This window comes from Myotis davidii, unplaced genomic scaffold (genome assembly GCF_000327345.1).
Source record: "Myotis davidii unplaced genomic scaffold, ASM32734v1 scaffold448, whole genome shotgun sequence".
Lineage (NCBI taxonomy): Eukaryota > Metazoa > Chordata > Mammalia > Chiroptera > Vespertilionidae > Myotis > Myotis davidii.
In genome coordinates, this window is record NW_006383009.1 from 1,290,066 (window position 1) to 1,303,551 (window position 13,486).

The 13,486-nt window shown below is 56.4% G+C and overlaps 1 protein-coding gene across 1 annotated transcript in view; it reads left to right on the forward strand.

The window, feature by feature from the left end:
- The window catches only part of GFRA2 (GDNF family receptor alpha 2), a 106,897-nt gene extending 96,075 nt beyond the window's left edge, over positions 1–10,822 (forward strand). Inside the window, exons 9-10 of the mRNA XM_006778388.2 lie at positions 8,630–8,683; positions 9,539–10,822. Coding sequence (XP_006778451.1) covers positions 8,630–8,683; positions 9,539–9,661 — 177 coding nt within the window. The 3' untranslated portion in view covers positions 9,662–10,822. The remainder of the gene's footprint in view (positions 1–8,629; positions 8,684–9,538) is intronic.
- Positions 10,823–13,486: the final 2,664 nt, after the last annotated feature.

Below are 13,486 nucleotides of genomic sequence, written 5' to 3' on the forward strand. Positions count from 1 at the left end.
CACACACGCTCTCTCTCTCTCTCTCTCTCTCTCTCTCTCTCACACACACACACACACACACACACACACACACACACACAAAACCATGTACACTTACTGACACACTTTCCCATACACTCATGCCTACTCACACACACACTTTCACTCTCTCTCTTGCTTTCTCTCACACTCACACACAGACACACATACCTGGAACAAAGAGTCCAAAGTAGGACCGAATGCAGAATTCCAGGGGAGCAGAGGAAGAAGGGAGCAGTGAGGTGGTGGGGGGGTGTCATAGGAGATGTTTCAGGGAGGGCTTGGGATTGGAATATCCAAGAAGGTGGGTGGGGTGTGAAGTGTAGCCATGGTGGGGGGTGTTGGGAGCACAGCCTGAGCACAGGTGTGGGAGGCAAGGGGAACAGACATAGTTGTGTGCAGGGGAGACACCAGTCTGAATGGGCTGGGCTGGTGGGACGAGCAGTGGGTGGGCATTCACTACAGAGTTTCATTCATGAAGATGGGTGAGTTCTGGAGAGCTGGTGCACAGCAGTGGGACTGTCGCTGACGGCATTAGATAGTGTGCTTGAAATTTGCTAAGAGAATAGACCTTAGACCTTAGTTGTTCTCACACAAGAAAAACCAGGAAAATGGTAAAGGTGTGAAGTGATGGACATGTTGATTGGCTTGTGGTGAATATTTCACAGCCTATATCATGTCATCAGGTGTACAACTTAAATTTACAGGGTGGGGCAAAAGTAGGTTTACAGTTGTGAGTACATAAAACAGTGTAGTCTTATATTATCTATTAATTATTGTATTATTTTCCATACAAACAACTGTGAACCTACTTTTGTCCCACCCTGTATGCAATTTTTGGTCATGTATAATTTCAATCAAGCTGGGGACAAAAAATGGTGCCAGGAGGAGGCTGTGAGCAGGGACTGGGCCTAGTGGAGCATTAAGTTCCCCAGTTCCCACTGCACCCCAGGGGCTGGGGCTAGGGCCATCCTGGGTGGGAAGCCCACATCCTTCCCTGTCCAGTGGGCTGCCCTGTGTGGTGACAGCTGACCTCCACGTGCCTTCACGCCAGGCTCAGCGTGGGCCTGCTCCCCTCCATTAGGCCCCTCTCCTGATTTGGGCCGAGCTGCCGTGCCACCCTTGGACGGTTCCTAATTACTGAGCGGACTTGAGCGGTGGCCGGCAGGGGCTCTGGGCCTGCTGCATAGGCAGTCGCCAGCTCAATTTCATGCTACAGTGGCGGGCAGCTCACCGTCAAGGCTGTGCCACCTGTCAGGTGGCCATGCTCAGAGGTGGCCCACATGTCCCTCCAGGCACCACCCGCCTCCATGTGCCACGCTTCCACAACTCGCCCATCAGGGTGGGCTCGCCCACGGACATGCTGTCTCAGCAAGCGGTGCTTGCCATGGCTGACCATGGGTGTGGGAAGTTCAAAGCTGTGACGCCTGCCTCACTTCAACCTTTTTCCCATTTCACTGTAGAGCAGTGGTTCTCAACCTTCTGGCCCTTTAAATACAGTTCCTCATGTTGTGACCCAACCATAAAATTATTTTCGTTGCTACTTCATAACTGTAATGTTGCTACTGTTATGAATCATAATGTAAATATCTGATATGCAGGATGGTCGTAGGCAACCCCTGTGAAAGAGTTGTTCGACCGCCAAAGGGGTCGCGACCCACAGGTTGAGAACCACTGCCGTAGGGTTTGCTGAATCGTGGCCTGGTTTCTTCTCACCCGAGCCCGATTTTCTGCAGCCTCCCCATCGAGGGGCTTGTCTTTCCTTTGGTTTGACCCAGATGAGAGGTGATGTACGTGACGGGGCCTGTAAACTGAGGAACACTATAGTGGGTGTGATGAGTCCCGGATGCTGGGCTCCAGAGGCTGCCTGGCAGGGGCTCCAAGGCCTGGCCCCGTGACCCTGCACTCCGGGGGTCTGCTGATTTTGGCCCTTTGGGCAGGACTGCTGAAGACAGCCCCTGGGAAGAAAGGGAGAGAAGCAGGGCCTCAGAGGCTGCCCACCCGTCATCACCCTGGTTTCTTCTCACTGACGCTGAGGGGAGGGACTCCTGGTTCTCTTTTAATATCAGTCTTTTAAATGAGCACCTACTGGGTGGGAGTGCAGGTGAATACATGCTCGCACCTCGCGGAGGTTGTGGGTGCTTTGTCCCTTCCCTAGCTCGTACCCCCTCCCTTAGCTCCTGGCTTGGAAGGGCTCCATGGTGGCCGATGTGGGGTCCTTGGGAAAGACAACCACCCATGGCTACAGAAGGGAGTCCCTGGGTGAGGACAGAGACAGGAAGCTGTGATCGGGGTGGGAGGGAGCGGGGAGACCCTGCACCCCAGACGCCCCCATCCTCCTCCCCATCCACAGATCCGGGCCCTGGGAGAAGCCATAGGGACCCTTCAGTGACCAGACATAGCAGCCAGTTGGGGACCCCATTTGAATGAGTGGATGTTAGGTCCAGATGGCACTCTGAGATCTCCTTCTTACGGGCAGAAGCCCAGTGAGGACAGTAACTTGTCCCCAGCCCCACTTCCCAGTCTCCAGGGCGGTTTCCTTCTGGCTGTGCTGTGCTGCCTGCTCCCCCATATCTGCCTTCCCGGGACTCTCCCACAGTGGGGGTTTGCTGTGGGACTAGGGGAGCTCAGGTCCTCATGATGGGGCTGCTGAGCAGATGTGTATGTCTAGAGTGGAGCCCAGAGGCCCTGAGCTGGCCTGTGTCTGGGCATCCTGGTTCCGTTTCCAGTCCCGGCCTCCTCATTTCTACTCCTGGCTGTACTCTTACCAGTGGCCCTGCCCAAACAGGAACTTGGGGAAAGCATGGTGGAATTTAATCAGCAGAATGGCCTCTCCCCTCTCCCTTCTGGTCCTGCTACACACACACACACACACACACACACACACACACGTGTGAATGTCCCCAGAGCAGGGAACCTGTAGGAGACAGACCATCTTGTACCCTCATCCAAGGCCCTTGGTTTCTGAAGCCCAGGGAGGTTGTCCCATGGGTTAGGCCTGAAGGCCGGGCAAGCAAGGCGCTGGCTGTGCCTAGTCATCCCTCTGAGCAAAGTGCTTCTCCTTCCCTCTCTCCCACCCTCTCTGCCTGGATGTCGCCTCTCGGGTGGTCCCCTGATGCCACTCAGGCAAAGCTGCCTTCCACTTACGTAGGACTCCTGCTTTGCCTCATATTGGCCCCTTCACGATGCCTCTGCTCGCTGCTCCCAGGCCAGCATCCCTGGCCACATCTCGCCCCTGGTGTAGCCTGGTTAACTGAGCACACAGTGCTTGGCATGGACTAGCGCTCTGTAGAGGGAGGGAAAGAACCTGAGTCCCCAGTTCATTGCTCTGTTGGAACTGCCTGCTTCCCAGTGTAGAAAACAGTCTGTTTGACTGGTCACAGGCAGCTATTTACTCTATTTCCCGCTCTCACTGAAGCCCTCTCTGTGTTGTGAATGTGCGAGGTGACATCTTTCTATTGAGCATGCAGGAAGACGGTTAGAAGGCCCTTGGTCATATGATGGGCCTGGACCAGGGCGCTTCGGTCTGGATGGGGAAGGCTGGCAGTGGGTTGGCGCCTTCCCTGGCCCTGGTTTCTTTCCAGGGTCCTGGGCACTCCCAGTTGCTCTGGGCCAGTTTGCAGGGCCCATCAGATCAACTGGAGGCTCACCCTTCCTTGTGCTAAGGGGCCTGGCAACACAGTCCCCTTTGCTTTCTGTGTCTCCACTGGCCAGTTTCTGCTCTTACCCTTGATATAGCCGTCACATCTGGGGGAATTAGAAATGAGTTCAGAGGGGTTGCCACACTCCCCTCACCACTCACCTGGGCTCAGCAGCCAGCAGCCACCTGCCTCGGGCCCCTCCTCCTCCTGCCTGTTCCCTGGTGGGTCTCTCACTCTGTACACACACCCTCGGCCGTCAGAGTGGGACGAGAGGCCTGCCACATGTCTGTATGTCTATCAGGCACAACTCCTGATTTATAAATACGGCTTGTTTCAAAGCTTTGGGAAACTTGCATGCATTCCTTCTTTTCTTCCCTCCCCCAACTCTCCCTCACAGTCATTCATTTATTCATCCACCTCTGCATTCATGCATTTATTCAACACAAATCCTTCTGCATGTCACTATATCCGAGGCATCGAGGCTGACAAGCTTACTGGGCCAGCACCTATGTCCCCATAGGTGTGGGATGGACATGCTCAGAAGATCAGGGGGAGGAAGTGACTGGTGCACCAAGAGGACTGATCCCGTGTGGTGGGATCCAGCCTAGTAGTGCCTCGTGGTCAAAGCACCACTAGGCCCGGAAGAGAGGGAGATTGACCACTGGAGACGCGGGAGTGGACCGGAGTAGGTGAGGCGCCCAGTAGAGGGGCCAGCGGAGCAAGTCAGGGAGGCAGGACAGCACGGAGAGGTTGAGTAGGGGGTGCTGCCTTCGTGGATCAATTGTTTTATTGGATCAACACCGCACCTCGTTTACACATCGCCCTTGTGCACAGGCAGAGCAGAGTGGAGTGCGTGGCTGGCAGAGCCTGAAATCGCTGCTGTCTGGCCTTCTGCAGAGAAGCGTTTGCCTGCTCTGGAAAGGGAGGGACAGCAGGCGGTGGGCGTGGGCGAGAACGCGGAGTGGGGGTGGGCAGGGATGAAGACCAATGAGCAGGTTGACTGGTGAGTGTGGAGAGGCTCTAAAGGCTTTTGAACAGGGGGTATCGTGATGAGAAGATGAGAACTGTGATTTGGGAGGATAGTTGACAGCTGGGGAGATTGGTTGGCAAGGGCGAGACTGAGGGACCTGCTGGAGATCTTGGCGATAGTCAGGTAAGAGTGGGGTGGGGGGAGTTTGAGCTGTGGGGAGGAGCTGTGAGTTACTGGGGTTGGGTATGCAGCAGGGAGGTGACCAAGGGCACTGAGATTTGGGTGTGGTGCCAGAAATAGAAGCAGAGACACAGGAGAGAGCTAGCCGGCTCCATGGATAGACCAACTGACGCTGGACTTGGTCCTGGCGCCTGGGCCAGACCAGCAAGGCTCTGATGGGACTGCTGGACCCAGCTTGGGAGTGCAGACAGAGGTGGGGAAGGAAGAGGAGGAAGATGATAATTTCCTTCCAACTTTCTCTGGGAGAATTTTCTAGAAGGAAACTGCGTTTCTGCCATCTTCTCTCCGCGTCTGCGTCCCTTCCCCAGCTCAGGTCGCCCAGTGCCACCCACAAAGCCAGCGTTCATGCTTCTGGTGGTACCCACAGTGTGGAAAGCTCTTCCCATTTGCTGTGTCCCTGTCCATGTCGGAGCCCTGCCTCCCCCTGTCCCAGCAGCCGCCTGTGCCCTGTGGGTGCTGCAGTCATAGACCCTGAGCTGGCCTCCAAGCGATGAGAGGTGCAGAGTAGGCTGGGGCAGGGGCTGGAAAAGCCCACCTGTTGCCTAGACTCCTCCACTGGAGTCTAAGCAGCAAGATGGGCGTCCAGGGCAGCCTGGGGTGTGTGGCCGCCGAGGACAGTGTAGCCCGGGGGTCAGGGGACAAGGCAGCCTCTTTCCCGTCCTACTTATTGAGCTGGTGTGGAGGTGGCTCATGGATGCTTATTTCTCTCACTGGGGTGTGAGTAGGACTGCGACATTTGTCTTTGGTGCCCACGTGGGAAGGAGCACCAGGAAGGGTTAATGGTCAGGAGGGTGGCCAGGAATTTGTTCCCCAGTGGATTTCGGAGAGTTGATGGAACTGCTTTCTCTCTGCACCCATGCCTCTCCTATGTGCATCTGCAGAGAAGGGCTGCTCTGGGTGCTGCGCTGGGTGCCGGGCTGGGTGAGGGGCCTTGGGTTCGCCTGAGGAGAGGTTACCGCAGCCATCACCGTCTGCTCTGTGTTCTGGAAGTCACATGCGTCAGTGAGGCACGTCTGTCTCTATTTTATAGATGAGGACAGCGAGGCTCCAATAGTTGAAGGGACTTGTCTCCGGTCATTGGCTGAAGTAGACTGGAGCCCAGGGCTCAGGCCTCTCAGGCCCTTCCTTCCCTCCTTGGGTTAGGGTTGATCCTGTGGGGGTGGGCCCCAAGGGTTAGGACCCTTCAATCTAAACGAACAGGGCAAGCATCCGTGCACTAGCTCATGGCACCTGAGGGGAGAGCTGTGGGGCAGCCAGGGGGCCTGCCTGTCACCTGCACTCAGCTCGGCATGGCCGCTGCCTGAGTCTGCATCGCTGCGCATCCCGTGCAGGAGGACTTCCTGTGAGTGCTGGGAAAGGCGCATTCAGGTGCGGCTCTAAAGGGGCACGAGACTGTCCTGTCCCCACTCTTCACGGTCAGCCCTTTCTTCCCCATATCCCTGTGGCCGGGCCAGAGGCCACAGCTGCACTGTATCCCCTGGGGCTGGCCTGGCGGTGTCTGTGCTTCCTCATGGTAACGGGGGTCAGAGGAGAGGGTGAAGGGGTCCCCCTCTGCTGCTTCTCCTCCTGTGTTCCCTCCTCCTCCTCTGTGACCCTCCCCTTCCTGCTGTTCCCTGCCGCTTCCCTCTCCTTCCCCCTCCATGCCCTCCTCTGCCTCTTCCTATCACCTTTGTCCCCTCCCCCTTCCTCTCCTCCCCCTACTCCCTCTCTCCCCCTCTTCTCTGCCCTGTGCTCCTTGTCTCTGGGTACTGCTTTCCCCTGTTCTCTCTGCTTCTCCCTTTCTCTGATTTGCCCTCTTCTACCTCTCCCTCCTCTCCTCTCCCTTCCTTCCCCCTCCCTCATAGTTGACAACATGCCTGCCCTCCCCTCTTAAGAGGACCTGTCAAGCCCTTCTCACTGGGAACTGAGGAGTCCAGCCACAGGCCAGGTGGTTACATGGTGCCTACCCTGGGTGACTCCATGGTGCCCACACCAGGCTTTATCTCCTCAGTCACTGTCTCCTGGGAGGTTCTCTGGGGCTCCCTTGGGTGCAGCCTTCAGGGCCAGCAGTGTCGAGGACCCTGAGCTCCCTGAGAGCGGGCATCTCATCAGAGGAAGTTGTATGGCCAGGCTAGAGGTCATTGAATTGAGTTATTTTCTCAGGCCTTACTTATTTTTAAGCAAATGACTATTTTAAAAACAACTTTGTGCACAACTCCAGTATATCAAACAGAACTGAGCTGTGCGTTGAGCTGGAGGTGAGGACCTTGACCTGGCCGTTTGACCACACAGGCTCTGTATGCAGTGAGCCCTGTGGTGAGGGCCCACGAGGGGAGCAGACCTGCCACACCTGGACAGTGAGGGCAGGAAAGGATGCGGGAGACACAGCGCTGGGCCGGGTGGCACAGAGCCCAGCAGGCCCCAGGATGTCACGGGGGGAACTAGCAGGGGCTCGGAGTTGCTCAGGGAAGCAGCCACGTGCAGGTGAAGGTTGAGCAGTCAGACGGAGGCAGTGGTGGCAGCGGTCTCTGAGGTGGGGCATGTGGGCCACCCTGGCAGCGGCCTCCCACAGCCCTGGCCGGAGCTGCACTGGGTCCAGGCAGTAGAATCCAGTCCTTGGGGCAGAAGGGCCCCAGAGCCCTCGCCCTTTCCCAGTGATGCAGGTTGGTGGCTTGGCTGGGCTGGATCTGGGCTCCTGGGTCACTGGTGCTGTGGTCCTGAGCAGGATCCTCCTGGGTCTGGTTTCCCGCCCACTGCACTCATCACCACCCTGGTCACATCTCCACCATTGGCAGTGACTGCTCTTGGCTGGACCTCTGTGTGGTAGCTGGGCTTTGTTTAGCTGACCAGATGCCCTGGGTGGTAGATTGCCTGTGATGTCCAAGGGATTTTGATACTTGTGGCCAAGAGCAGTGATTTAGGCATAATTTCTTGGGCTTCCCAGTTGCTTCTGCTGGCCAGAGAGTCCCCACAGGTGCCTTGAGAACCAAGCCATTTGAAGTCAGGATGGAAACACCATATCCGCCAGCTGGTTCCCGGGGTCACTGTTATGATGATGATAACAGGACTGTTTGTCAGCACACCCTCTGGTCCTGCATCCAGGCGGTCATGCCAGGGGCACAGAACCTGGAACCATCACCAAGCCAGCTTTCTTTCCATTCCTTACCTTGACCACAGAGCTCCCAGGGACCATACATTGGTTTAGGTGGAAAGGCTAACCCTTGGCACTGTTGCCAGATGTCCTCCTAATGTGCACCAGGGCAGACATAACTAATCAATCACAGTCTCTCTCTCTTCCTCCTGAACCCAAATGAGGACTCATGGTCTTCAATGAGCTGACTCTCAGATGCCGATTCTGCTCAGTGGCATGCGTGCGTGCACTCATCTGTCCATTCATGCACCTGGTGAGACGTTTACTGAGTTGCTGTCATAGGCCAGACACTGTGCAATGTGAGGGGAGGAGGGCGTGGTCCCTGCCTGCTGTGAGGAGCTGAGTGTGGTGGAGAGACCTGTGAGTAGCTCCTGACTCTGTTATGCTGGACGTTGGAGACCGGAGTTAGAACTCTCTCTTCAGGAGCCGACTGGAGCTGGGACCTAGTCGCTGAGATGTCGGAAAGGGGCAGGGTCTTGTGCTGCGTGGGATGGAGCCAGAGCTTTCCCCTGTGCCCTGTGCTTCCTGACGCCCACAGCAGATGGCAGGGCCCGGAAGGTGGGCCTCACCTGAGTAACAGGACAAGCTCAGCTGTGGTGACCCGTCCTCACTGGTGCTTCTCTCCCACAGGAGCAGGGGCTGAAGGCCAATAGCTCCAAAGAGCTGAGCACGTGCTTCACAGAGGTGAGTGGGGCAGAGGGCGGTGGTGCAGGGGCCTGGTCACGGGAGGCTGTTTCCAGGTGAGCCTCAGACTCAGGGCCCGCGGATCCTGTTGCGGGCTGCGCCAGCTGAGCTCCTGGCCCGCCTGGGCCTGCTGGGCACACAGATGGGGGGTCGGGGTGGGGGTTGGGTGCAGAGGCTGCAGCCAGAGCCTTGGCTGTCTTGGGAGAGACACTGTGCCTGCTCTGAGCAGGGCCCTGCCAAGCCTTCCTGACCTTTAAGGCAGGTGTGCAGAGCACCTGCGCGTGCTGGTTCTGTGAACTTGAGACAGAGAGGACACAGCCCCTTCCTCACAGGAACCCTGGTGCATGGTGGTATCTGACTGTATGATAGTCTGTCTATAACTTACCTGAGAAGAGGCCACATAAGCTTCCACAGCAGGAGGAGAGCGCAGTCAGAGATATGCAGGGGCTGCTCTATGGAGGGGAGGGACTCGGCCCCATTTAGGAATAGGAAGAATAGAGCAGCTCTCTTCTCTCCTCAAGAAGGTCCTGGCACCCAGGAGCCTTTTCCCCTTGAGATCGTTATCTCGCCCCTTCTCCTTGGCCTGCGTCAGGCCTTCTTCCTCCCCGGGCAGTGTCAGCCAGGCTGTCCTGGGCACCATGGCACTGCCTTCCCCAGCTCGGGGCTCAGCCCAGCTCCCTGGAAGCCGGGCTCTGCCTCCAAGAGGGTGGGCAAAGGGGAGCCCCCTGGATAGGTGGGAAGGAGCGGCATGGGAAGTCAGTCCTTTTCTTTGCCTGCTCCCAGCCCTGCTGACTCCTGTGGTTTGTTTGTCTTTCCTGTTCTCTTTGCTTCTGTCCCCTTCTGCCGTGGCCTCAGCTCACCACCAACATCATCCCAGGGAGTAACAAGGTGATCAGACCCAACTCAGGCCCCTGCCGAGCCAGCCCGTCGGCCGCCTTGACGGCTGTCTCCTTCCTGATGTTGAAGCTGGCCTTGTAGGCTCTGGGCACGGCGTCTGGAGGTTTCCGAAAGCTACGTGGATGAGAGCACCCGCCTGCTGAATGGACACACACACACACACACACACACACACACACACACACCTTGCAAAAAATTTCCCTCACCTTGTCTCTGAACCTGTCTGTTCCCAGGTTTCTTCTCTAGAGAAGTTTTTCTAAGCCAAACAGACAGTAGGCGGGCAGCCTGAGAGCCTCCTGGGGGGCCCCTGGCAAGGGCACCCCAGCACCGAGGAGGGCGCGAGGGTCTAGACATGCCCCACACCTTCTCCTGGTGTTTTCCTCTCTGGACCCTGACGAGACCCCTGCGGCTATGGGACTGTGGCCGGGCCTGGTGTGGTCTGAGGCAGGACAGTGGCCGCTGCTCTTCTCAAGTTGCCCACTCTGGGGACTTGCTGGGCTGGCAAGTGGCGTCAGGTGGCAGAGCAGTGGGGCTGGCCCCTGGGTTCAACTGGGCACCAGTCGCACCTCCACGTGCTTTGACAGTGGGGTTTATTTTGCCCTCCCTCTGGGCTGGGCAGGTCTGCTTCTGGCCTGTGGAGGGGTGTGCACGGAGGTCCCCCACTGTGGCACAGGCTGGGCAGCTCCAGGGCTGGGGGCTCAGCCCACCTGGGACACCCCCTCAGGAGGAGGGAGCAACACTTGGCCGCAGCTCGGGGCTGCTGCTTCCTCTTGGTGGCAGGAATTTTGAAATAAAAAAGAAACGATTCTTTGGTGGCTCTCTTTGGAGAGGGGGCTGCTGAGAAGGGCAGCGAAGACCACAGTGGATGTCCACCGCCCCACGCTCTGGTCTCTGCAGCTCTCTCCCCACTTCCACCTTATCTTTCCTCATTTCTGAGACATACGCCAACTGTATGTACACAACATGTTGCCCTTCTCAACATATATGTATATACACATCCATATACATATATCGTGTGGTCTCCCCTTTCTTTCCTTTTTTTTAAGAAACAAAACTATTGAAATAATACCCCAACAGATGAGCGAAATGTATTATTGTAAAGTTTATTTTTTTTATAACATTGTCTATAAAGGGATCGGAGGAGATGGCCTCCCTGTGTCCCGGCCCATCGGGCCGCCGGGCCGTGGGAGGGGCTCCTGATCGCATTCACGCTGGCCAGGCTCCAATAAATGTCCTCACTCCCGTGTGCCTTCTCCCTGCTTGGTTCCTGGCCCAGCCGCACCTTGGCTGCTACCTGGGGCTCCTGGGTGGGGCTCTGTCATGTGTGCTCGGTGTGGGTGATGAAGCTCTGTTAGGAGATGCTTGTATACTTGGTGGGTCTGGGGTCCCACTGTGCTGAGTCTGTCTGGCCACTCCCCTGTCTGTCCCACCTCCCCTTCCCAGTGAGTGCCAGCGCCCTTCGGCAGTTGGTCCCAACCTGGAAGGGAAGGAGTGGCCGTGAGGATGGAGGTGAGGGGACAACTTGTCACACTTAGGGTATGTTTTTGTTTGAAGGCTGCCTGGGCGACCCTGTAGTTGGCCCTGCTTGTCTGCCCGCTGGGACTCCTGGTTTATTTAAGGGTGTGAGATTATGAGGCAGGGACCTGGCTTCTTGGGTCCCGCCAGGGAAGGAAGACGCTGTGGCTCAGCCCTGCTCCTTGTTTTTTCCACTTACCACCCAACCTCTACCAGACATGGGCCTGCCATATTCTTCCGGAGAGACCAGAAGGATGCCTGCTAGCTGAGTGTGTACACGTGTGTGGGGGCTTGCAGGTGTTCACATGTGTTCCAGTGCACATGGCAGGAGCGAGGAGGCAAGGTTGCCAGTGAGGGATGTTCCCGCTGTCAGCATGGCCTTCAGGGATGCACACGATCCCATCCTGTCACCTTTGGGAGATGGGCTGCTGTTTTCCATTCTCCCAATCCAGGGCCCTGCAAGTGGCTCTTGTTTCTGGCCACACATGCTCCACGTCCACGGTGGTGGTCACTGTGATGTACAGCGTCCCAGCCCCTGCATGGAGGGGCGCTGAGCCCTCTTCCCCATCATCACTGACCTGACTCTGTGGGGCCACTTGGGATCCATGTGTTTGCAAACAGCAAAGTCTGGTTGACTTCAAGGCTTGGTGGGGGGAACAGCTCACAGCATCAGTGTTCCTAGGACAGTTGCCCAAGAACATCTGCAGGGCTGGATGGCAAGATCATAGGGTCAGCACGCTGCCTCCTCCATGATGAAGGACCACCAAGCGCCATCCATCTGTGTGCACTGGGACCGTGTACCTACGTCCCGCCATCTTGGGTGCAAAGATACGTCACGTCTGGCATCCCTCATGGGAAATAAGCCCTTGGATTGCATGATGGGGAAGAGGAAATTTCCCAAGAAGAAGTGGAGGTGCCATGATGAAGGGAGGAGTGGATTCTGGGCAGCTTTCCTCTGCCTTAAAACATCTCCCAGTCACCGCGTAGCTTAACTTTCACCATTAAATATTCATTCCTTTGGTTGAGATGACTTCTGTTCTCTGTGATCCTCTCAAAATGTGTTAATAAAACTGGGAAGAATAAAATGTTACTATTTAATGTTAATTAGCTTACCAGTGAGCCCAGACATCGAGGTTGGGCTTGGGGGAGATAAGGGGAGAGGAACAGGAAAGAAAGCAGGAGATTGGTCAGGGCTACAGAGATAGATCGGAGACTGTTTTGGAGTTCTTCTGGGAGAGCCGAGCCTTTACCACAGAGTCAGCGAAGTCTATGAAATGAACTTGCTTTGCCGCCAGCCCCCTGGGGACTCCTGATCTGGGGCACACATTGTCTGCCAGGCTGTGCGATCTTCCCTATGTTTTCCAGGCTCTGGTACAGTGATGGCGAACCTTTTGAGCTCGGCGTGTCAGCATTTTGAAAAACCCTAACTTAACTCTGGTGCCGTGTCACATATAGAAATTTTTTGATATTTGCAATCATAGTAAAACAAAGGTTTATATTTTTGATATCTATTTTATATATTTAAATGCCCTTTAACAAAAATCAACCAAAAAAAAATGACTTCGCGTGTCACCTCTGACACGCGTGTCATAGGTTCGCCATCACTGCTCTAGTACCTTGGCAGGTTGGGACCACATAGAGATGCTTCTCCCCTCACTGGGAAGGCTTCCAGCCTGGGATGATTTGCTCAACCAAAACATCAGCTTCCCACCTGGCCCCTGCCCCTGCTGCCCTCCTGTCAATGCAGCTAGGCCCCACTTGGACCTGTCTGAGCGCCCAGCTGAGCCCCCACCCACACCCACCAGCGTGGCTGGGAAGCCAAGGAGGCAGATCAGGAGCTCAGGGGACTCGGCAACAAGCCAGCCATGCCCGGGTCCTGTGCTGCCCTGGGGTGGGCTGCAGCCCTGGCCTTGTTCCAAGGCCAGTCATGGGTCATTTTCTCAGTTCCTTGCCCCCCCCCTCTTTCCTTTGTAACCTTGGCAACATGGGTTTCCCAAGACAGCCCAACCCTGCTCTTGGGAGTTCTTCCAAGACATAAGCCCTGACTTGATCCTCAGGCCCTATAGCTGGACCCTGCTTTCTCCTCCAGGCTGTGGTGATATCAGGGAACTGAAGGCCTGTCAGGGTGGCTCCCTCTGGCCTGCTACCTGGCTCCTGCTCAGGGCTCACCTGCTCACTGAGATGCCCACCCCGGAGACCAGTGCTGGTTAACTCCCAGGGTCTGCTGGTCCACTCGCAATGGCTTCCTGCTAACGGGCCGTGTGTATGTGCGCATGTGTGTGCGTGTGCACGTGCGCCTGCCTGTCCCTAATTCCCAGCCCTGTCCCACTGACCGTCAGGTGCCTGCATATGACTGACTTTCCTTTACTCACATAAGGGCAAAGCACGCTA